The sequence below is a fragment of the Lissotriton vulgaris genome, chromosome 6, assembly GCF_964263255.1.
Source record: "Lissotriton vulgaris chromosome 6, aLisVul1.2, whole genome shotgun sequence".
Classification (NCBI taxonomy): domain Eukaryota; kingdom Metazoa; phylum Chordata; class Amphibia; order Caudata; family Salamandridae; genus Lissotriton; species Lissotriton vulgaris.
This window is the reverse complement of record NC_141694.1, coordinates 1,925,147,865-1,925,171,731: the sequence shown is the minus strand read 5'-3', so window position 1 is coordinate 1,925,171,731 and position 23,867 is coordinate 1,925,147,865. Positions and strand designations below refer to the sequence as shown.

The 23,867-nt window shown below is 46.8% G+C and overlaps 1 protein-coding gene across 1 annotated transcript in view; it reads left to right on the top strand.

The window, feature by feature from the left end:
* The window catches only part of LOC147709941 (N-acetylneuraminylgalactosylglucosyl-glucoside beta-1,4-N- acetylgalactosaminyltransferase 2-like), a 704,718-nt gene that overhangs the window by 600,110 nt on the left and 80,741 nt on the right, over window positions 1-23,867 (top strand). Inside the window, exon 7 of the mRNA XM_086925570.1 lies at window positions 20,055-20,141. Coding sequence (XP_086781696.1) covers window positions 20,055-20,141 — 87 coding nt within the window. The remainder of the gene's footprint in view (window positions 1-20,054; window positions 20,142-23,867) is intronic.

Here is a 23,867-nt window from a genome sequence, read left to right as displayed (position 1 = left end):
TTCTACTACTATGTTTCTGTTTAGGTCACGTAGGTCAATGCACAATCTTAAACTGCCATTAGCCCGTTTCGCTACGACTAAAGGTGCAACCCATTCAGATGCTTCCACCTGTTCAATAACACCATCGATGAGCAGCTTGTCAAGTTGTTCTTTCACTTCTTCCTTCACTGAAAAGGGCAAGTTGCTTACTTTGTGCATCACAGGTACCACATCCTTCTTTAGGATAATTTTGTGTGCATATCCTTTTAGAGCCCCTATTTTGCCATTGAAGACTCCTGGGAATTTTCCCAGTAAGACTTTACTGTAACTCTCATTGTCATCCACTATTAGTACAGGATCCGCCTTCGTGGGGTCAAGTTTTATTCCTAGTTCCCCTTGGTCCATCCAGCCCAAAACAGATGGTCCTACTGCTGACACATAGAGTTTGCAAACTGCTTCTCTTCCCTTGAAGGCAAATTTCAGTTTCCTAAATCCGCAGACTTTGATTGGGTCATTATTGAATGTCTTAACTTTGATGTCTGCTTTATCCAGATGTTTACGTAAGTGCGGTTCAAACTTCTCTTTCCACACCTCATTGTTAACAATTGTATAAGGAGATCCGGAGTCCGCTACAATGCTGATGTTAATTCCTCCTATTGTCATCTCACATACTGGCTTTCTGGTCCTTGTACTCTTTTAGTTTACTACGTTCTTCACGCATTCATCCTCGATACTCAGTGTAAAGAGATCTTCTTCTTCGTCCTCAGTTGTCTCTTGACTGTCAGGTTCCTCACATTCTACCATTTCTATTTTGCTCGCACCCTGTCTGTAGCACACTTTTTGGAAGTGTCCAATTAGTCCACAATTCGTACACTTTGTTCCATGAGCTGGGCATCTTCTATCATCTGCCATGTGGTTAGTGCTCCCACATCTGAAACAGCGCCTTCTGTCACTGTATTGTGCTCTTCCTCGCACTGGTTTGTAGCTGCTGAATGTCTGGCCTTTCTTGTAGTTTTTCTTAACATCAGTCACTTTATTTACTGTTCCACCTTCTTTCCTTTCACTTCTTTCTGCAATTACTGCCTTGGCGCACCTTCCGGTTAGTTCTGCCTTCTTTGCAATGTCTATTATGTTCTGTAGGGGATATTCTCCCTTTGCCCACAAGTTGTCCTGGATGTTGCTATTAGAACCCTGCATTACAATTTGGTCCCTTATTAATTCGTCGTGCAAGTCCCCAAAACGGCAGTTTATTGCTAAGTTCCTTAATGCCGCGACATAGTCATCAATTGACTCCTCTTTGCCTTGTTTTCTATGGAAAAACTTGTACCTATCCACACCGGTACACAGACAAAATATCGATTTTTAAATATCGATATACAAAAATATCGAAGTTTAAATATCGATGGGACAAAATATCGAAGGTAAGTAATATCGACAGTCTAAATATCGATATTGGTATGATATCAGTAATATCGAAGTTGTAAATATCGATGTCAATAATATCGAAATTAATAACTTTGATGTTACTAATATCAATTTTTAAATAAATTTAGTGTATATTATATTGTATTTATTATGTTTTATTATTTATTTTTAATGTAATTTAATTAAATATTGTCTTTTACTACTGTAGCGGGTTGTGGGTTTATAGGGGAATAGGGTGGGAAGTAAATTAATTATGTTAAATTAATTATTAATTAGTAGGAATTATTAATTAATTAATTGAGAAATAATTTTTAATTATTTTTAATTAATTGATTAATTGATAAATATGTTCTGTAGTGGGTTATGGGTTTATAGGGGAATAGGGTGGGAAGTAATTTAATAATAATTAATTAATTGATATATGTTTGTACATATTTTAATTAATAATTAATTGGTAAATAATTTCTATTAATTAGTTAATTAATTAATATAATTTTTTACATATTTATAATTATTAATTAGTTGGTAATGAATTAATATTAATTATTTAATTACATTAATTATAGTGATTTTTTTATATATAATTTATTGTTATTCTTAATTAATTAATTGGGAAAAATAATATTAATTATTAAATTAAATTAATTACAGCAAATGTGCTAATATATTTACTTTATTGTTATTGTTAATTAATAATTAATTGGTAATTAAATAATATTAATTAATTTTGGGTAAAGGGGTATTTTTAGGGTTCAGGGTCAGTTTTCAGTTTTTGGGTAAAGGGGTATTTTTAGGGTTCAGGGTCAGTTTTCAGTTTTTGGGTAAAGGGGTATTTTTAGGGTTCTGGGTCAGTTTTCAGTTTTTGGGTAAAGGGGTATTTTTAGGGTTCAGGGTCAGTTTTCAGTTCATGGGTAAAGGGATATTTTTAGGGTTCAGGGTCAGTTTTCAGTTTTTGGGTAAAGGGGTATTTTTAGGGTTCTGGGTCAGTTTTCAGTTTTTGGGTAAAGGGGTATTTTTAGGGTTCTGGGTCAGTTTTCAGTTTTTGGGTAAAGGGGTATTTTTAGGGTTCAGGGTCAGTTTTCAGTTTTTGGGTAAAGGGGTATTTTTAGGGTTCTGGGTCAGTTTTGGGTTTTTGGGGTACAGGGATATTTTTAGGGTTCAGGGTCAGTTTTGGGTTTTTGGGGTACAGGCGTACAGGGTAAAAACAAAAAAATATTACATTAAATCAAATAAATTAGATGAAAAAAATTAAAATTACTTTAAATTATTAAGTGTTTTATTTATTTTAAATGTATATGTATTAGTTTTAATTTTGTTTTAATATTTTTATTTAATAGTTGTAAAATTATATGTATTTTAAAATTATTTTTACATTATTATTAATACATTAAAAAAAACGATATTTTTGATTCCGATATTTTTGTACTACGATATTATTTTTTCGATATTTTTGTACTTACCTTAATGAAGATAGGATTCCGATATTTTTGCTGTCGATATTTTTGCTCCGATATTTTTGCATGTCGATATTCTGTCTGTCGATATTATGTCAGACATTCATCCACACCTACACATACTGTTGGTTTGTAGTAGGTGTTCAGATTATCAATAGCATTCTCGACCACGTCCTTTTCTCCTTCTCCCCTAGTGTTTTTTGTTAATGCTCTTGAACACTTTTATTCCTCCTGCTCCCAGACTGTGTAGTAGTATTTTATACTTTTTTTCCGCTTTGAATTCATCATCATCCTCAAAGTTAGAGATGTAGTTTAAGAAATATTCTCTCCATTCCTCCCATTCTACTTCTGGTTCACCTTTTCCCGGAAGGAATGCTTGAGGCGGTGTCAAGTTCCATAAATACCCTGATGCCATGAGTTCTTTTTTTTTTATACTCCTTTAAACACACTGGTTTTTAGGTCTTGGACCTAAAGGCTGCGCTTGCGCAGTCTGGGGTCGGAGATTTAATGACCCTTAGTAGCGCTTTAGAACCCGCCTCCCTGCCCTGTCTCTCCTCCATTGGCTGGCTTCCTAAACGGAGGCCACTCATTGGAGGAGAGAGCCGTCCCTCCAAAGAAGCTCCGTCTTTTTCGGATTTGGGGGCGTAAGTTTTGCTGTTCTTTAGACAGTGACGTCGTCCGTCACTCAGGACAGCAAAACCACGCCCCGAATGCGAAAATTTTCAGAAGCTTTTGGCTGCCATTGTTGCATGTCCACCGCTGAGTCTTCAAGTGCAGAGAGCCTCCTCCTCGAGTCGCCCGCGAGCCTGAAGGCAGCACCGCAGTGAAGGTGAGCCGTTTTCCTGCAGAGCTGTGGTGCATGCACTGTTTAACATATAGACTAACTAGGGCTGGTATCAATTGTTTTATGAAAGCCAGACCTACTGGTTTTGACACCGCTTGCTTTCTAATTCAGTAAGATCAGGGATAAGTCCATTCTGAATCGTAAGCGGTCTAAACCTTGGTTTATCGTGATGCAAACGAAAAGACACAGGTCCACCACACCGCAGTGGCGTAGCTAGAACAGTTGCTGCCCGTCCCCGCGGCCGTATGTAAGCTGAGCGGAGGGGGGGGTTGGCCGCGATGCTGCAGATAAACTTGTGCCCCCTTAGGGCGGACCCCCCGCCCCCACACACCCCCTTCCCGCTACACACCACACAGGAAAAACATGCAAAACATCTGCGTGTTGTATTGTATGGTTCAGGTCCACAAAGACTGAACAAGACAAACCGGCACAGGGGCACAGGGGCAGGGCAGAAAGTCGAAGGCTGTTAAAGTGTCCTTGTGTAATGTAACTAGTGCTCATGCAAAGCACACCAGTAGCTTCGCGTCGAGTTCGCGACTTCGAGCTATATAAAATTGCAAAGATTAAAAAAAAAAAGTTTTACAATTAGAACACACCAATTCAGCAAGGGCGTAACACTCCATCCCTGGGGTGCGGAGGGAGGGGGTTGGTGGAGGGAACGAAAAATTCAGGGACCTTCCAAGCCTGGGGTGGGGAGTTAGATTGGAGTCAGCACAAGACCAAATAAATACATGTGATACATGGGAGAATTAGGTGCCCCTCTTGACAAGTTACTTCAGAACAACATTGAATCAAAACAAGACGGTCATTGTGCATTGACCCCCCCTCCCCTCCTCTCCCCCTCTCCCGAAGTTCACGAGCAGTTTCCCTTCCCTGCCGAGTAACCACGCATCGCATCTCTAACATTTATAGGTCGGAAGATGAAAGTCTCCGTCAGTGCCTCGCGACCGCACGTTTCGCCAAGTTTGGAGAGGGGCGCGCGCTGCGCAACCTAAACTGTCAGGGTGAGTGGGCGACTTTCGTAAAGACAGTCAAACAAGAGATTAAAGATCCACTTTACAACACTTCTGTGTTGTTATAACACAGTCATAAATAAATCCAGCAGGACAGGGGAATGTAAACCGTTTCGCAAATGTTTAAACTGGGAAAGAGGGAAGGAATTTAACACGCAATTAACCACTTACATGTCTGCAGACATGCAACACGTGAGCCCTCGGCTGCTTAAATTATCATGCAGGAAAGATGATGAAAAGCATGTTTGTTTTGTCGGCATTGAAGAGAGTAGGGAGTCAGACTCTGCTCGGAGGAGTTGGGGACGGGTGGGGGGTCTGCACGTAGGTGCTGTAGGGCCTAAACTGTAGGGCAGTGGTCTTATAACTTTTCAATGCCGCCCTATTACATTGTCAATGTTGAAATGGTTCTAGACTTATTTAAACAATGTAGTCCTTTTCTATTCCCATTTTAAAAATGAAGTCAAATGCATGATTTTGAAAGAGAGTATTCTGGCCTGGCTGTGGTCCTTCTTCGAGGTGCTACCCCTTCCCTGATCCCTTAACTAAACCCTCCCAGGTGGCCGCTGTGCAAAGTGCTTAATTTGTAATAGAATAAGTGCAAGTGCCCAAAACATTGCTCCGAGACCCGCAACTGGTGCATTTACATGCCAGTGCATCAAATGCCACGGCTGCTTGGGCTTGAATCGACCTCCGCCTCTTTATTCGACTGCCAGACATTTCCAGGCCTTTTATCTCACTCATACATGCTCCTTTTTAGGTCTCGGACCTAAAGGCTGCGCTTGCGCAGTCTGGGGTCGGAGATTTAATGACCCTTAGTAGCGCTTTGGAACCCGCCTCCCTGCCCTGTCTCTCCTCCGTTGGCTGGCTTCCTAAACGGAGGCCAGCCATTGGAGGAGAGAGCCGTCCCTCCAAAGAAGCTCCGTCTTTTTCGGATTTGGGGGCGTAAGTTTTGCTGTTCTTTAGACAGTGACGTCGTCCGTCACTCAGGACAGCAAAACCACGCTCCCGAATCCGAAAATTTTCAGAAGCTTTTGGCCGCCATTGTTGCCTGTCCACCGCCGAGTTTTCAAGTGCAGAGAGCCTCCTCCTCGAGTCGCCCGCGAGCCTGAAGGCAGCACCGCATTGAAGGTGAGCTGTTTTCCTGCCTACCCCGGCCGTTGCAAACAGCGCCTGAGCCCGCGAGCCTGAAGGCTCCTCGTGCTCCACCTCCCCCCCCCCCATTGTCGGCGCTGCTTTCCTCCCTCCTAATCCTCTGGCTGGGCTCTGATCGGCAGTTGTGAGTGTGGGGGGTGCACCCCAAGAGCTGCTACGAGGCTAAAATTAAATGCGCAGGTGAGCGCCGTTCAGGTAGCGCCGTGCGAAGCTACGCGAGCTCCGAGGCCCGCACGGCACAGCGTCTGGGGAGGCAGCTGCGAGTCACGGGGATCAGCCAGGCAGGCACTCTGCGGCTCCTATCCTGTTAATGCTCTGACTGCGAACCCTCCCTGTGCCCCTAAGTACTCCCAGGCTGTTAGTGACTGTTCCCTATCAGGCAGTGGCTGTTTCTTATGATTGTTCCCTGAACGCCTGTGCCCATTCCCTGCTTGTGTGTGCTCCTCTTCCCTCTCATAGCGTGCTCCCTGTGTAAGTGTTTCCTAGCTCTGACAACCCCACGGTGACTATCGCCTGCTTAGCTCGGATTGTGACTGTTCTCGTCTGAACAAACCTCCTGCATCTGTCCCTCTTCTAGAGCCTGCTGCCTGCGGGACCCTCAAGCCCAGAACCTGAGAAGCCTTCACGCTCAGAGCCTGCTGCCTGCGGGACCCTCACTCCCAGAAACGGATTGCTGCCTGCGGAGCCCTCTCCCCTCCACGCCCTGTATTTTGCACTTACCCAAGCTCACACTGTTGCTCTCCTGAACATCTGTGACTGCTGAGGCCAGTTCTCTCTCTCCACACAAAAACGCAACGTAAAACTGCCCCTTACTCGAGACTGAGCATGTGGCTCATCGGAGAGACGACAATGCACTTTTATTTAAGGACTGCCAACCCCAGCCTTTATAGTCTGTCACGAGGTGCTCACAGAGACTGACATCCCATACTTCTCGAACCCAACACCCTCTCCCTCACATACGGTGCTCTTTCGCATTAGTCCTCCCTACTCCAACACCTCTTGAGTTTCACATTCCTTCTCTCCAAGCCTGGACCACTCTACTATAGGCAAGCCTTCTCTTACTCCCTGATGCGTTCGCCGTTTGGAAGAACGCTCTATACTAGAGGCCGACACTCTCGCCTCAAGCCTCACATCCCAGCAAGAAAATGGCACTCACCCCTGAAGCCTGACACTGACGTCTCTCGCAATCTAAAATTCTATGCCTGACACCCTCCTCCTCTATTGCCCGGCAATCTCCCCTCCTGCAGTTTAACACTCTTAGCTTCTATAGTTTGGCACACTCTCACTCCTCCTGTAGCCCAGCTATTTCCCTCAGAGCCTGGCACTCCACCCAGGGCCCTGCAGTCTCCGCGGAGCTTTGCTGCTGCCCCCATTACCGTGTGCCCCCGATCTCTTCACTGGTCATTGTATTTGCCCTCTGGTTGCCCCCTGTGCTTGCCCACCTCCCCCTGCCACCCGCATCTCACCCTGCACTATGTCAAGCAAGCAGCAGCCATACAGGGGGCCCGAAGTGAGCTGCTGCGTCAAGTACTCCCTCTTTGCTTTCAACATCATCTTCTGGGTGAGTGTCCCGCGTGCGATGTTGTAATGCGTGCATTGGGCGTTTCGTTTATTTCTTGTTATTTTATATAGCGCGGACATGGCTCGAAGGCATCGGGGCGCTTTCCAACAGTAGCATACTACAAGGGTACAGCAAGTTACATCTACAGTAACTACGTTCAATCAATCAATCAAGGCATTTATAGAGCGCACTACTTACCCGGAGGGTCTCAAGTCGCTACGTTCAGACATACTGCCTCGGCAGCTGCGACCAGATGTTTACTGTGTTGCCAGGTAGTTGCGTCCTTTGTGTGTGGGGGCGGGGGGGTTGGGGTATGAGAGTCTGTTTTTGAGGGACATTGTTTTTGTGTGCATACCTGCCATGTGACCTCTTGTCACGTGCTCTATCTTTCCCTTTATAGGATTTGCAGCGAGCGGTGGGTTGCATGCCGGGACTTGCAGTTTTATGTTTAGGATGAGCATAAAAGGAGCGCCAGCATATAAAGTGGATTATACCATCAGCACTTGGAAGTGTCTCACATCACATGGCAATGGGCCCCCTGTGATCTGTGTGTGTTTTCATGCGTGTGCTCTGTGTGCAATGTCGGGTGCACCATGTGCTGTCTTTGTGGGAGCAAATGTGCCTGTGGCAATAGCGTGCGAAGAACTGTGCGCTGCAAGAGGGGGGCGTAACCAGAGGTGTGAATCTGTTTGTTATGTAGATTAGGAGTGTATTGCGTGTGTGAGGAGAGAGCTTGTGCTATGCATAGGAACAACAGATGTTTGTGTGGTGAGCATGCGAGCTAAGCTGCAGAGTGGCGTCGTGACTACTTGAGCCAGTCCTGGAGTTTTAGACAATTGCATGTTGTATTCCCGGAGTTCTAGTTTATTTTTCATTATCTCAAGTACGTGTTCTAAAATCTCAACATACAGTGCTGTGAGATATATATAAAAAAAGCATTGCCAACGGTAATCTGGTGTTAATGTGCTAATCTATGCAAATACTAGAATGTGGAATTGAGCTTTTCACGAATTGCAAGAACACATATTTGGCACATTAAAGCCAGGCCTATTGAGTTTACCAAGACTGGGATGTGTGGGGCTCTGTGTGTGTGGGGCTCTGTATGTGTGTGGGGCTCTGTGTGTGTGTGGGGGGGCTCTGTGTGTGTGTGTGGGGGGCTCTGTGTGTGTGGTTCTGTGTGTGTGGGGGGGCTCTGTGTGTGGGGGCTCTGTGTGTGTGTGTGGGTGGGGCTCTGTGTGTGTGTGTGGGGGGGGCTCTGTGTGTGGGGGGGGCTCTGTGTGTGTGTGGGGGCTCTGTGTGTGTGGGGGGGCTTTGTGTGTGTGTGTGGGGGGGCTCTGTGTGTGTGTGGGTGGCTTTGTGTGTGTGTGTGGCTCTGTGTGGGTGTAAATGCAATAGGTCATGCATTTGCGAGCGATTAACCTATTGGGATTGTACATGACAATGCCATGTATTTAACGATTAAGCTATTGGCAATCTAAATGACAATGCCATTTATTTAAGATTTTTTTAAAAAAAATGTCATGTGCAATGCCAATAGCTCTACCTTTGATAATGCCGACACCATTGCATTTTGTTCTCACAGTTAATTTCGTTTTATTTCAGCAGGTGGCAGTGTTGCACTATTTTATTCTAGGTTAAAACTAAGGTAGTGATACAGATTGCATTTTCTGCAGTGATCATGCCTCTTATATACTTTTAGTTATTTTAGCTATGTTCGTCGTGTTTCTTTTATTTTTTTCCTGACTCCTTAGTAACCTTCACCGGTACCGAATACCCTTTCTAAGCATTTATTTTTTTTCTTTCAAAAGGGCCGTCTGCGCTTAGGGCTGAGATTGATGTCTTGGGTTTTGTGGTGGTGATGAGGATGTCGTCTGCGTATGCAGCCAGTTTCACCGTCTTGTCTTTGATTGTGACGCCAGATATGTTCCCGTTGTCCCTAATCATGGCTAGCAGTGATTCGAGTGCTAGCAGGAAAAGTCCGGGTGATAGGGGGCAGCCTTGCCTCGTGCCTCTTTATAGTGTCAAAGCTTCTGATGTGCCCCCATTCACCACGACTCTGGCTCTCGGTTTGTTATACAGGGCCATGACCATTGTCCTGTACTTAGTACCCAGGCCAAATTTCTGCATGCATACATCTAGGAAGGGCCAGGATACTCTGTCGAAGGCCTTTTCCGCGTCCAGTGCTATCATGACCGCCTGTTCTGTACTATGTGTTGTTTGGTTGATGAGGTGGCTGAGCAGCCGTGTGTTGTCCTGTGAAAGTCTGTTTTTGATGTAGCCCACCTGTGCATTGTTGATGAGTGTTGGTAACACCCTGTTTAGTCTATTTGCCAGTATTTTTGTGTATATTTTGCAGTCTACGTTGATGAGTGATATAGGCACTACTCACTGCAAACAAACACCCCCTCAGACTAAACCCTATCATCAGACACACCAAAGAGGCCCTCGTGAAGGTAGACAAATGTATGGGTCAACGCATCGGAGGAACAAACTGGGAGTCAATCTGGCACAACTCGAAGTTACTCTACCAAACCAAAGTCCTCGACAACGAACTATGGATAAAGAGTGGAATCACAACCCCAAACCAGCTAGAAACGAAGAACACCCCACTCACCTTTCAGAACCTCCAACAGCTCCACAGCCTCCCAGATATAGGGCTGTACACATTCCTAAAAATAAAGGCGGCCATAACAAGGACGAACCTAACCAAAACACCACCAACGATAATCAAATACATGGACAACCTCAATGCCACAGGCCACCACACAGCAAAAATATACAAACTACTAAGCCCCCAAAAATCCACGCTGAATAAAAAAGTGATGAACACCTGGGAGGATCTAGCGAAAGACACCTGAATGACGAAGAAAAAAAGCATACTATGGAAATCAGCCACCACCAACAAAGTCACACCACAACTGGCGCAAACGAAATGTTGGCTCCTCCACAGAGCCTACTGGACCCCCGCGAGGCTCCACAAAACAGGCATAAGAGACACAGGAACATGCTGGAACTGCGAAAAGGAGAACGGTAGCCTGGAACACCTCATCTTCGAATGCCAAAAAGTCAGGAACTTCTGGAAGAAGGTAAACAACTTCACCAACGACGTGTTAGGCAAAGACATACCAATCACCTTCGCTGATCTGGCCACAGAGTTCATGACACACAGCCTGGAAAACAAAGAGGAAAGAGACCTAGGTGACATCCTACTAACAGCGGCAGTTAAAATCATATTAACAAACTAGAAAAACACTGCCAAAGCCACCTTCTAAAACTGGATCAACTGGGTCACCTTCCTCAGAGGCGCGGACAACATCACAGGCAAATACTCTAAAGAACACAATGCCAAAAACGGCATGTGGGAAGCCCTCGATGCATATCTCGAACAAGCCAGCCCCCCCCCCCTCTCTCCTTTATTCTTTCGGTCGGGGGGACACCGCGCACAAAGGAATGTTAAACCAGGGAATATATGATACATAACCTGGTGGCAAGTCTGAGCCCTAATGGACACCATAGGAGAATATGCAGCCGCCTCAGGATACAAGCTCAACAAGGACAAATCTGAGTGCAAGCCAATGAACGTACACACCACAAGAACTGTACTGGGGCAATCAGGCCTAGCATGGCAAACAAAACCACTCAAATACCTAGGGCTACTGTTTGGGAGGGACCTAAAAGACACATAGAGCACAACGAGGAAGCAACCTTGAAGAAAATAAAAGAGAGACTAGACCTCTGGTCGCCCAAATACATCAGCTGGTGGGGCAGGGTGGAAACAGTTAAGATGATGGTAACGCCGGTGGTAAACTATACACTCAGCATGCTCCCCCTAGCCATGACGGAAAAGTTCCACAAGAAGCTCGACAAATTATTAAACAAATTCCTATGGAGAGACAAAAGACCAAGAATAAGCCTACAGAAACTGAGACTGACAAAAAACCTGGGTGGACTGAACTTAATGAACTTCAAACACTTCCAAACAGCCTGCCTGGCCAAACAAGGTCTCTTCTGGATCACAAACACCCAAGACTACGAACCAGAGTGGCTGAAGGTAGAGAGGAACATCTAGGGAGGACTAAACCCGATAGCACTACTCACTTCAAACAAACACCCCCTCAGACTAAACCCTATCATCAGACACACCAAAGAGGCCCTCGTGAAGGTAGACAAACGTATGGGTCAACGCATCAGAGGTACAAACTGGGAGTCAATCTGGCACAACTCAGTTACTCTACCAAACCAAAGTCCTCGACAACGAACTATGGATAAAGAGTGGAATCACAACCCCAAACCAGCTAGAAACGAAGAACGCCCCACTCACCTTTCAGAACCTCCAACAGCTCCACAGCCTCCCAGATATAGAGCTGTACACATTCCTAAAAATAAAGACGGCCATAACAAGGACGAACCTAAGCAAAACACCACCAACGATAATCAAATACATGGACAACCTCAATGCCACAGGCCACCACACAGCAAAAATATACAAACTACTAAGCCCCCAAAAATCCACGCTGAATAAAAAAGTGATGAACACCTGGGAGGATCTAGCGAAAAGACACCTGAATGACAAAGAAAAAAGCATACTATGGAAATCAGCCCCCACCAACAAAGCCACACCACAACTGGCGCAAACGAAATTTTGGCTCCTCCACAGAGCCTACTGGACCCCCGTGAGGTTCCACAAAACAGGCATAAGAGACACAGGAACATGCTTGAACTGCGAAAAGGAGAACGGTAGCCTGGAACACCTCATCTTCGAATGCCAAAAAGTCAGGAACTTCTGGAAGAAGGTAAACAACTTCACCAACGATGTGTTAGGCAAAGACATACCAATCACCTTTGCTGATCTGGCCACAGGGTTCATGACACACAGCCTGGAAAACAAAGAGGAAAGAGACCTAGGTGACATCCTACTAACAGCGGCAGTTAAAATCATATTAACAAACTGGAAAAACACTGCCAAAGCCACCTTCAAAAACTGGATCAACTGGGTCACTTTCCTCAGAGGCGCGGACAACATCACAGGCAAATACTCGAAAGTACACAACGCCAAAAACGGCATGTGGGAAGCCCTCGTTGCATATCTCGAACAAGCCTGACCCCCCCCCCACTCTCCTTTCTTCTTTCGGTCGGGGGGACACAACGCACAAAGGAATGTTAAACCAGGGAATATATGATACATAACCTGGTGGCAAGTCTTCCCATCCCGTACATACACCCCCTCCTCTTTGTCAAAGTCTTCCCATCCCGTACATACACCCCCCCCTCTTTGTCTTTTTTTTTTGCATACTCTGTACTGTCTGTATCTGCTGATATGCATACCCATATTTCAACAAAACATTTTGGAAAGAAAAAAAAAGAAAAAAGAAAAGAAAAAAAAAAAAAGAAAAAAGAAAAGAAAAATGGCCGTCTGCGCGTGACGTAGACGCGCTTTCCAGTCAGCTTGTGGTGCACTGCTGAGGAGACGCGCGCTCAGCTGTAAACTGACAGGTCTGTGACGAACTTCCCTCGGCAGACAGATGAAACTGGCAAACGTCTCTCCTCAGGCACACAGTATAAAACAGACTTCTAGCCACAGTATTCTTCGTTCGTTTTTTCCACAATTGCTTTCAACTCATGAAGTTATTTCGAATATTATTCCTTTAGCTCTGACTCATATGTTTTTCAACTTCCATTCATTTTTGGTAAGCCGTACTCGTTCTCACTGCAGTATCATTTAAATATTATTTTCTCATAGTATTTTCCTCAAGTTATCTTTTCCTTATTTTCAGTTTTCACTCACTATTTTTTCTTCCTCAAGCCGTGGTGCGTGGGTTCTTGTGTTGGTGTCCTCGTCGCCAACTTTGTTAAGAAACCTCCGACAACCTTCAGGTGTATAACGTTCCTTTATTAAGTAACACCAACTCACGCGCTCCGGGGAGCGGAGCGCTAGACCTGTCGGGCCTGCTACTAGCTGTCATCTGTCAACATTCCAGAGACAGCTGGTGACGTAGGCACAGGGCGTACGGTGTCCTGAGAGGGACATTAGTTATCACAACAGTCAGGTGCTGGAATGCGGAGGAGCATCATGAAAAAGACAGTCTTGACCAAGGGGAAAGCTCTAAATGGTTGTATGACATTACAACGCGGGCTTTTACCAAGCGCACCATTAACACAATGTTTTAACAACGCAAGTTGTTACAACGACTTGCGCTGTAAGTGCTGGATAGTGGAATAGTTTAATTTTCTATTCCAACTCCAGCCCACGTTACAGTAGGGAAGGTGTTGGAATAGAAAATTAAACTATTCCCTATCCAACAGCACCCTCCAGCGCAAGTCATTCTAACGTCTTGCGTTGTAATAGCAGAGTTGTAATGGTAGCGCGTGGTAATGCCCGTTTTGTAAAGGCTGAACCCCCTCTAAATTGCCGAAAATTTCATTGCCTTTCCTCGCGTCTTTTGACATAATGTACTTAGTGTTGTATCCAAGCAAACCATGTTGTGGATGTTACCTAGTGATGGTTACCATGCTATCTCGGAATGTTGAGAGAAGTTGCTCAGTGGATGAAGGCAGTTGATGCAGATGCAGACATGCCAAGGGGTTGCTCCATGTAACTTAAATAAATATATTATTTATCCTAACCTACAAGTCTACTTTGTAATAATAGCGACGAGGATGGGATTGAGAAGAAGATGACAGAATTATAACTACAAGTTATTTTGAGTTGGACAACCTCGGGCCAAAGCAGTATTCAAATCCAGAAGCACTTGATGTGTAGTGCTTGGAGTTGCTGGTTCGTGGAAATCACTTGGAAACCAGACATAAAGATGTGGATTTGAGGTTAGTGACATTGTGTGATGAGTGTGCCTTGATAGCACCAGCAGCAGTTTTTTTTTATGGCAGTGAAGGCACCAGCAGCTGCCATTGTGTATTTTTTAACAAAGTATGCACATACAAGAAGGCGCGTTGTTTTGATGGAGCAAGGTTTCACATGTAAAGTGACTTGCTTGTTCACACCCTCTCAAAAATAATATTAATGTACTAACTAACATGTTTTATCCTAATAATATTGCATTACACAACATATTAGGCATCTAGGGGAAGCTTGTCTACGTGCTTTTACTAACTATAATCCGCTTGCAATAAAATGGCTGCTGCTACGCGGGATTTTCTACTGTGCATGCAACTGTCATGCCCACGTGATATGCTTGGTGGGAACATTTTTGCCTCTGCGCAATAGAACTAAGATGGCTGTTATGTGTCCTACCGTGCATGAAGCCTGCATCGCTGCTTTGCTAAGCTGTTTTTTTTGCTTAATATTTAACGCAATAGTTTAAATAAAATAATGGGAATAGAGTAGAAAGAAGTGGTATACAGTGAGGGAGAGTTGCTGAACTGGCTGTCTTGATGATCTGATGAAGCATCACGCTGCAGACGTGTAGTCGTGTTTGTGGAGCAGAGAGTCCTGACCCAATCAGAAGAGGGACAGAGCGTTGGATCCTAAAAAAGAATGCCTAATATGGTGAGATCTTCCATATAACTTATGCTATTTCTAACTATATCTTTCATTTTTCAGGTTCTATGTATGCATCTGTGTTAATGAATGATTGTGATATTTAGATGTTTCTTTTATTTGCCTTGTCATCCTTTTATCATGTAATAAAGCCCCATTGAATTATACATTAGTGTCCTTATTTCTTGTGGTGGAAGACAGAACCCTTTTTGACCAAGTGCTTACAGAGGGATGGGTTCATTCTCCTCCAATGGGTAATTGCTGACTCGGAAGGGAGATTGTCTCTGAAGCAGGAGCATCCAAATTACAAGTAGACTTACCCCCAACATAGTGCAAGAGGTATGCACTGATTTTCACCGAAAGGTGTTGATGTCGCGATTGCCTTGCTAATTCACCAGGAGGGTGTTGATGTCGCGATTGCCTTGCTAATTCAGCAGAAGGGTGTTGATGTCGCGATTGCCTTGCTGATTCACCAGGAAGGTGTTGATGTCGCGATTGCCTTGCTAATTCACCAGAAGGGTGTTGTTCTCGCGTTGCCTTGCTAATTCACCAGGAGGGTGTTGATGTCGCGATTGCCTTGCTAATTCACCAGAAGGGTGTTGATGTCGCGATTGCCTTGCTAATTCACCAGAAGGGTGTTGATGTCGCGATTGCCTTGCTAATTCACCAGGAGGGTGTTGATGTCGCGATTGCCTTGCTAATTCACCAGGAGGGTGTTGATGTCGCGATTGCCTTGCTAATTCACCAGAAGGGTGTTGTTCTCGCGTTGCCTTGCTAATTCACCAGGAGGGTGTTGATGTCGCGATTGCCTTGCTAATTCACCAGAAGGGTGTTGATGTCGCGATTGCCTTGCTAATTCACCAGGAGGGTGTTGATGTCGCGATTGCCTTGCTAATTCACCAGGAGGGTGTTGATGTCGCGATTGCCTTGCTAATTCACCAGAAGGGTGTTGTTCTCGCGTTGCCTTGCTAATTCACCAGGAGGGTGTTGATGTCGCGATTGCCTTGCTAATTCACCAGAAGGGTGTTGATGTCGCGATTGCCTTGCTAATTCACCAGAAGGGTGTTGTTCTCGCGTTGCCTTGCTGATTCACCGAAAGGTGTTGATGTCGCGATTGCCTTGCTAATTCACCAGGAGGGTGTTGATGTCGCGATTGCCTTGCTAATTCACCAGGAGGGTGTTGATGTCGCGATTGCCTTGCTAATTCACCAGAAGGGTGTTGTTCTCGCGTTGCCTTGCTAATTCACCAGGAGGGTGTTGATGTCGCGATTGCCTTGCTAATTCACCAGAAGGGTGTTGATGTCGCGATTGCCTTGCTAATTCACCAGGAGGGTGTTGATGTCGCGATTGCCTTGCTAATTCACCAGAAGGGTGTTGATGTCGCGATTGCCTTGCTAATTCACCAGGAGGGTGTTGATGTCGCGATTGCCTTGCTGATTCACCAGGAAGGTGTTGTTCTCGCGTTGCCTTGCTAATTCACCAGGAGGGTGTTGATGTCGCGATTGCCTTGCTAATTCACCAGGAGGGTGTTTATGTCGCGATTGCCTTGCTGATTCACCAGGAAGGTGTTGTTCTCGCGTTGCCTTGCTAATTCACCAGGAGGGTGTTGATGTCGCGATTGCCTTGCTAATTCACCAGGAGGGTGTTGATGTCGCGATTGCCTTGCTGATTCACCAGGAAGGTGTTGTTCTCGCGTTGCCTTGCTAATTCACCAGGAGGGTGTTGATGTCGCGATTGCCTTGCTAATTCACCAGGAGGGTGTTTATGTCGCGATTGCCTTGCTGATTCACCAGGAAGGTGTTGTTCTCGCGTTGCCTTGCTAATTCACCAGGAGGGTGTTGATGTCGCAATTGCCTTGCTAATTCACCAGAAGGGTGTTGTTCTCGCGTTGCCTTGCTAATTCACCAGGAGGGTGTTGATGTCGCGATTGCCTTGCTAATTCACCAGAAGGGTGTTGATGTCGCGATTGCCTTGCTAATTCACCAGAAGGGTGTTGATGTCGCGATTGCCTTGCTAATTCACCAGGAGGGTGTTGATGTCGCGATTGCCTTGCTAATTCACCAGGAGGGTGTTGATGTCGCGATTGCCTTGCTAATTCACCAGAAGGGTGTTGTTCTCGCGTTGCCTTGCTAATTCACCAGGAGGGTGTTGATGTCGCGATTGCCTTGCTAATTCACCAGAAGGGTGTTGATGTCGCGATTGCCTTGCTAATTCACCAGGAGGGTGTTGATGTCGCGATTGCCTTGCTAATTCACCAGGAGGGTGTTGATGTCGCGATTGCCTTGCTAATTCACCAGAAGGGTGTTGTTCTCGCGTTGCCTTGCTAATTCACCAGGAGGGTGTTGATGTCGCGATTGCCTTGCTAATTCACCAGAAGGGTGTTGATGTCGCGATTGCCTTGCTAATTCACCAGAAGGGTGTTGTTCTCGCGTTGCCTTGCTGATTCACCGAAAGGTGTTGATGTCGCGATTGCCTTGCTAATTCACCAGGAGGGTGTTGATGTCGCGATTGCCTTGCTAATTCACCAGGAGGGTGTTGATGTCGCGATTGCCTTGCTAATTCACCAGAAGGGTGTTGTTCTCGCGTTGCCTTGCTAATTCACCAGGAGGGTGTTGATGTCGCGATTGCCTTGCTAATTCACCAGAAGGGTGTTGATGTCGCGATTGCCTTGCTAATTCACCAGGAGGGTGTTGATGTCGCGATTGCCTTGCTAATTCACCAGAAGGGTGTTGATGTCGCGATTGCCTTGCTAATTCACCAGGAGGGTGTTGATGTCGCGATTGCCTTGCTGATTCACCAGGAAGGTGTTGTTCTCGCGTTGCCTTGCTAATTCACCAGGAGGGTGTTGATGTCGCGATTGCCTTGCTAATTCACCAGGAGGGTGTTTATGTCGCGATTGCCTTGCTGATTCACCAGGAAGGTGTTGTTCTCGCGTTGCCTTGCTAATTCACCAGGAGGGTGTTGATGTCGCGATTGCCTTGCTAATTCACCAGGAGGGTGTTGATGTCGCGATTGCCTTGCTGATTCACCAGGAAGGTGTTGTTCTCGCGTTGCCTTGCTAATTCACCAGGAGGGTGTTGATGTCGCGATTGCCTTGCTAATTCACCAGGAGGGTGTTTATGTCGCGATTGCCTTGCTGATTCACCAGGAAGGTGTTGTTCTCGCGTTGCCTTGCTAATTCACCAGGAGGGTGTTGATGTCGCGATTGCCTTGCTAATTCACCAGAAGGGTGTTGTTCTCGCGTTGCCTTGCTGATTCACCGAAAGGTGTTGATGTCGCGATTGCCTTGCTAATTCACCAGAAGGGTGTTGATGTCGCGATTGCCTTGCTAATTCACCAGAAGGGTGTTGATGTCGCGATTGCCTTGCTAATTCACCAGAAGGGTGTTGATGTCGCGATTGCCTTGCTGATTCACCAGGAGGGTGTTGATGTCGCGATTGCCTTGCTGATTCACCAGAAGGGTGTTGATGTCGCGATTGCCTTGCTAATTCACCAGGAGGGTGTTGATGTCGCGATTGCCTTGCTAATTCACCAGGAGGGTGTTGATGTCGCGATTGCCTTGCTAATTCACCAGGAGGGTGTTGATGTCGCGATTGCCTTGCTAATTCACCAGAAGGGTGTTGATGTCGCAATTGCCTTGCTAATTCACCAGAAGGGTGTTGATGTCGCGATTGCCTTGCTAATTCACCAGAAGGGTGTTGATGTCGCGATTGCCTTGCTAATTCACCAGAAGGGTGTTGATGTCGCGATTGCCTTGCTAATTCACCAGAAGGGTGTTGATGTCGCGATTGCCTTGCTAATTCACCAGGAGGGTGTTGATGTCGCGATTGCCTTGCTGATTCACCAGAAGGGTGTTGATGTCGCGATTGCCTTGCTAATTCACCAGGAGGGTGTTGATGTCGCGATTGCCTTGCTAATTCACCAGAAGGGTGTTGATGTCGCGATTGCCTTGCTAATTCACCAGGAGGGTGTTGATGTCGCGATTGCCTTGCTAATTCACCAGGAGGGTGTTGATGTCGCGATTGCCTTGCTAATTCACCAGGAGGGTGTTGATGTCGCGATTGCCTTGCTAATTCACCTGGAAGGTGTTGTTCTCGCGTTGCCTTGCTGATTCACCGAAAGGTGTTGCTCGCGTATATTCGCGTTGATTCGTTGGGAGACGTTGCTATACATATCTCGGAGCTATGATTTATTATATTTTTATTATTTCTTCCTTTTATTGCATCTTTAGTTGTTAGTAATATTCCTTTCTTAGGTAAGTATTGTGAAACTGTGGTGTTTGTAGGCATTCTAAGAAGGGACTGTGATGAGTAATGTCCTTATAGACCCTATATTTAGCTAAGACACCCGATTGTGAGAAAAATATCTGTCATTACAGATGGGTAGGTGAATCTTTGAGTGATTAGATCGACGTGCAGAGGGATGGGTTGGTGGATGGTTGAGTGATTAGATGGACGAGTAGAGGGACAGATAGGTGGATGGTTGAGTGATTAGATGGATGCCTAGAGTGAAGGGTAGGTGGATGGTTGAGTTATTAAATGTACATGTAGAGGGACTGGGTATATTAATATTGTTTGATTATGAATGCGCATGCGTGTGCTCATGGGGATATCTATGCTAAAGAAAGCCAACTCCGCCCCAATCCCTATATTTACTACTAATGACTTGCATCTTATCTCAATTAATTTAGCTCTATCTAATCTACCTCTACCATCAGTTTGGAGTAAATGCATGGGATCTGTGGAGTGCAGGCATAACCCATTATTATACAAAGAAAAAAAAGAAAAAATGGATCTACTGCCGGACTACTACTAACTTTGAGTTCAGGAGTAGCACTCTACTCGCTGTGAAGCGCTTCAATGCCTCAACAGGGATAGTAAGCACTATAAAAATGACATATGTGAACTCTATGCTGAGAAATTTCACAGGAGATATTGGCAGCCCTCATATCTGCTAGGAAGGAGGCACAGCATACATTATCAGCTCAAGTGAAATCTGCTCTGTGTGAACCAATGTTGGACGTGAGATCTCCTCTAAGTGAGGCGTTGCAGGAGACATTGACGTGAGTGACATCTCTTGTAGGTGACATGTTGCAGGACACATTGACATACATCATCTGCTTCCTCCGCAGTGACGCTGACGATGGGGCCTTATGTCGCCCGTTTTCCAGTGCTGATCCGCCAGCCCAGGCTGCCCTGGTTACACGACCCTGGAGCAGGTAAAGATTCCACCTTCCACCAACGAGTGACATACTAAGATACTAAGATGCTTTTGACTGATGTGTTTGCACAAACCCGACACACCTTGTTCATCCTCGCAGGAGCACATCCCTTAGTTCATCCCTGCAGGAGCGCATCCCTTAGTTCATCCCCACAGGATTGCATCCCTAAGTTCATCCGTACAGGAGTGCATCGCTTAGTTCATCCCCAGAGGAGTGCATCCCTTACTTTATCCCCACAGGAGTGCATCCCTTAGTTCATCCCCGCTGGAGGGCATCCATTAGTTCATCCCAGCAGGAGCTCATCCCTTAGTTCCTCTCTACAGGAGCACATCCCTTAGTTCATCCCTGCAGGAGCGTATCCCTTAGTTCATCCCTGCAGTAGCGTATCCCTTAGTTCATCCCAGCAGGAGCGCATCCCTTAGCTCATCCATACAGGAGCGCATCCCTTAGTTCATCCCTACAGGAGCATATCCCTTAGTTCATCACTGCAGGAGTGCATCCCTTAGTTCATCCCCGCAAGAGCACATCCCTTAGTTCATCCCTGCAGGAGCACATCCCTTGGTTCATCCCTACAGGAGCGCATCCCTTAGTTCATCCCAGCAGGAGCGCATCCCTTAGTTCATCCCTACAGGAGCGCATCCCTTAGTTCATCCCCGCAGGAGCGCATCGTTAGTTCATCCCTACAGGAGTGCATCCCTTAGTTCATCCCCGCAGGAGCGCATCCCTTAGTTCATCCCCGCAGGAGCGCATCCCTTAGTTCATTCCTACAGGAGCGCATCCCTTAGTTCATCCCCGCAGGAGTGCATCCCTTAGTTCACCCCGCAAGATTGCATCCCTTAGTTCATCCCCGCAGGAGTGCATCCCTTAGTTCAAGACCGCAGGACCACATCCCTTAGTTCATCCCTGCAGGAGCGCATCCCTTAGTTCATCACGGCTGGAGTGCATCCCTTAGTTCATCCCCGCAAGAGCGCATCACTTAGTTCATCCCCGCAGGAGCGCATCCCTTAGTTCATCATGAGAGGAGTGCATCCCTTAGTTCATCCCCGCTGGAGAGCATCCCTTAGTTCATCCCTGTTAGAAATGGGATTTCCAGTTGGCTGAGGCTTGCTCCAAAGCCAGGCAGAAACCACCACTCTAGTCAGGGCAAGGGAGTTACACGCCAAAGATAACCCCTCCTCACCCTCTCGGCAACGTGGCACGAGCAGTAAGGCTTATCCCAGAGGCTAAGTAAGTTAAGTGTTTGCGCACGCACCCCCAGCAACAACACCCAAGGCCCACCACAAAGGAAACTCCACACAAGGTTATGTATAAAAATAGCCTTTGTATTATAGCAAAACACATTAGATAAAAACCCACACTTCACAATGTGCCAACAGGCACAGGCAGAATTTACAGGGGATATGTACAGGACAGGGCCACATGGACCACTGTCAGGAATATGCACTTTTAGTCTTAGAATACTTGTTAGAAATAGCACTTGGTACATAGAATAATAATCACTTTAGCACAAAAATAGAAAATAGAGCACACAACCAGTAACTACTGGTAACAGGTAAGTATCACCTATGCAACCCTAACCACCTTAGGAGAATGTCCCGCAGGGAACTAGGACCTTACTAGCAACACCTGTACTAGGGAGAACAACCACCTAAGTGTCACTACACAGTTAGGGGTATAAGCATGAAAACATTACACATGATGCATCAAAACATTCAGAGGTGTAGGGGAAGAAAACACATGATGCAAAAACATACATTCAGCGGTGTAGGGAAAAGCCCATGACGCATAAAAACACATTTAGAGGTGCAGCACAGAACAATTGCGCAGAAATCACATAGGCCACAAACTGTGACTGTCCCAGGCCAACTGGCCTCTCTGGGGCTGAAATGCCCTGTGTCCCAATGTCAGGGGCCTAAACGGAGCAGCTGCCCACTAAGTGCTGGGCAGCTGGAGATCTGAGCCTGGCACCAGCGTGCCTTCTGGCTCTTCTCTGGGACTCTGAAATAAAGACTGGCACCCAAGAACACGTGGGACTCTAGAACGAAAATGCCGCCTTGAACCTCTCAGGGCTCATCAACAAATATGCCCCTTGATTGGTGCAGTCCCTCTCGGGGGACTCGAACTCGCAAAGATGCCGCCTGAGCCTCTCGTGGGGGTGCCTAAAGGGGGAGCGGGCCTTTAAAGAACACTTGGTGCCCACGGAGCCTCGTGGCTCCCACTCAAAGTCTGCACCGGCAATAGGGGAGGGGCGGGCACCGGAAATGTGCCGGTCTCTGGCGCTGGTCTGCGGGGCCGGTCCCGTGCTCCCTCTCGCCCCGTCACTCACCAGCTTCTCCGCTTCTGGAGGCGGTGACGGCGGGGACGGCAGGTCCTCTTTGATGGTGCAGCGTGGGCAGGCACGGCACTATGCCTCGCGCCCCTCCTTTCACCGTTGCAAGCTGCAGGCTCCTCTGCGGGACACCACGGGGCTCTCCCTCTCTCTCGGGAGCCCCGTGGGAGATGCCTGCTTCTGGCTTCTGCCCACGCTGAGGTTGCGGGGCAGGACTTCCGGGTTTGTGGCTTCTCCTTCCGGGTCACCGCAGGCAGCGGGGTGGCCCAGGGGGATACCTTGGCGGCTTGTTTGGCAGCAATACTGGGTGGGCACCCATTTTTAGAGGTGCAGAAACGCGGGGGAGATACACTCCCAAATAAAATAAATAACACGGGGTAGGCTCCCGTGAAGATGCCACAAAACAAAGAGGAACACGGCAAGGACGGGGTGGCACCCGCGCCGATGTTGGCAGGCAGGGGATTCCCATGCCAGGAATCCCTGAGGAGGGCGATCCCCGCCCTGTGGGGCCCTTGGAACGGGAAAGGGCTCCCTGGAAAAGGAAAACAGCGCTTCCCTGGCGCTGTGAGGAGAAATCCAGGGGCACTACAGGGCAAAGTCCAGAAATAGCCCTTCAGGATGGGGGGGCAAGGCTAAGCCCAGAGCCAGCTCACAGGGTTCTCCTAGGCAGGGAGGAAATCCTCAGTGGTGGTCCTCCTGGTGCCCAGCAGCAGCAGGCCCCCCTCAGCTTGGATCAGGAAGAGAACATTTTGTAAGGGGATACAGCCCCTTTTTATACAGTAAAAACCTTTGTCTGGGTGCAGGGTGGCGGAGAAACCAGTTGCAGCTGATTTTGGAGCACTTTGTTTTCCTCAGCCACCCTTTCCATTCACTAGGCAGGCTAGGGTCATTAGACGCACCACAGGGGGCGGAGCCAGCATTGTGTGGGGAAAGCCCAGCCGTATTCAGGTCCCAGGTGTACTCCTCCCTCACATCACTCATGTTAATCTCAACAATCACCACCGGGGCAGACCCATCATGACTCCTGGAGCCAGCCAGCTCTAGCCAATCACAAGCCAGACACAAATTACACACACATGCCAACTTCTAGAAGTGGCACTTCCACACTAGACACAATCACGCCGCATACATCACTGCGCAGCATTTAATCACACGAGTCCGCACATACCAAACTCGAGCCTGCACTCCCCACACATCAGGAACTAACATGGTCACATACATTCCCCATGCATTCCTATGGGAGGGCAGGTCAACTTCACTACACACACACACTTTACCCTGGAACACAGTAGTAAAGTGCACAGAAACCAAAAATCACTATCACCAGGTCACATATCAAAAGCAAAAAGTTCAGGGGTGAACCTGCCAGAAGGGCCAAGTCCAACAATCCCTGC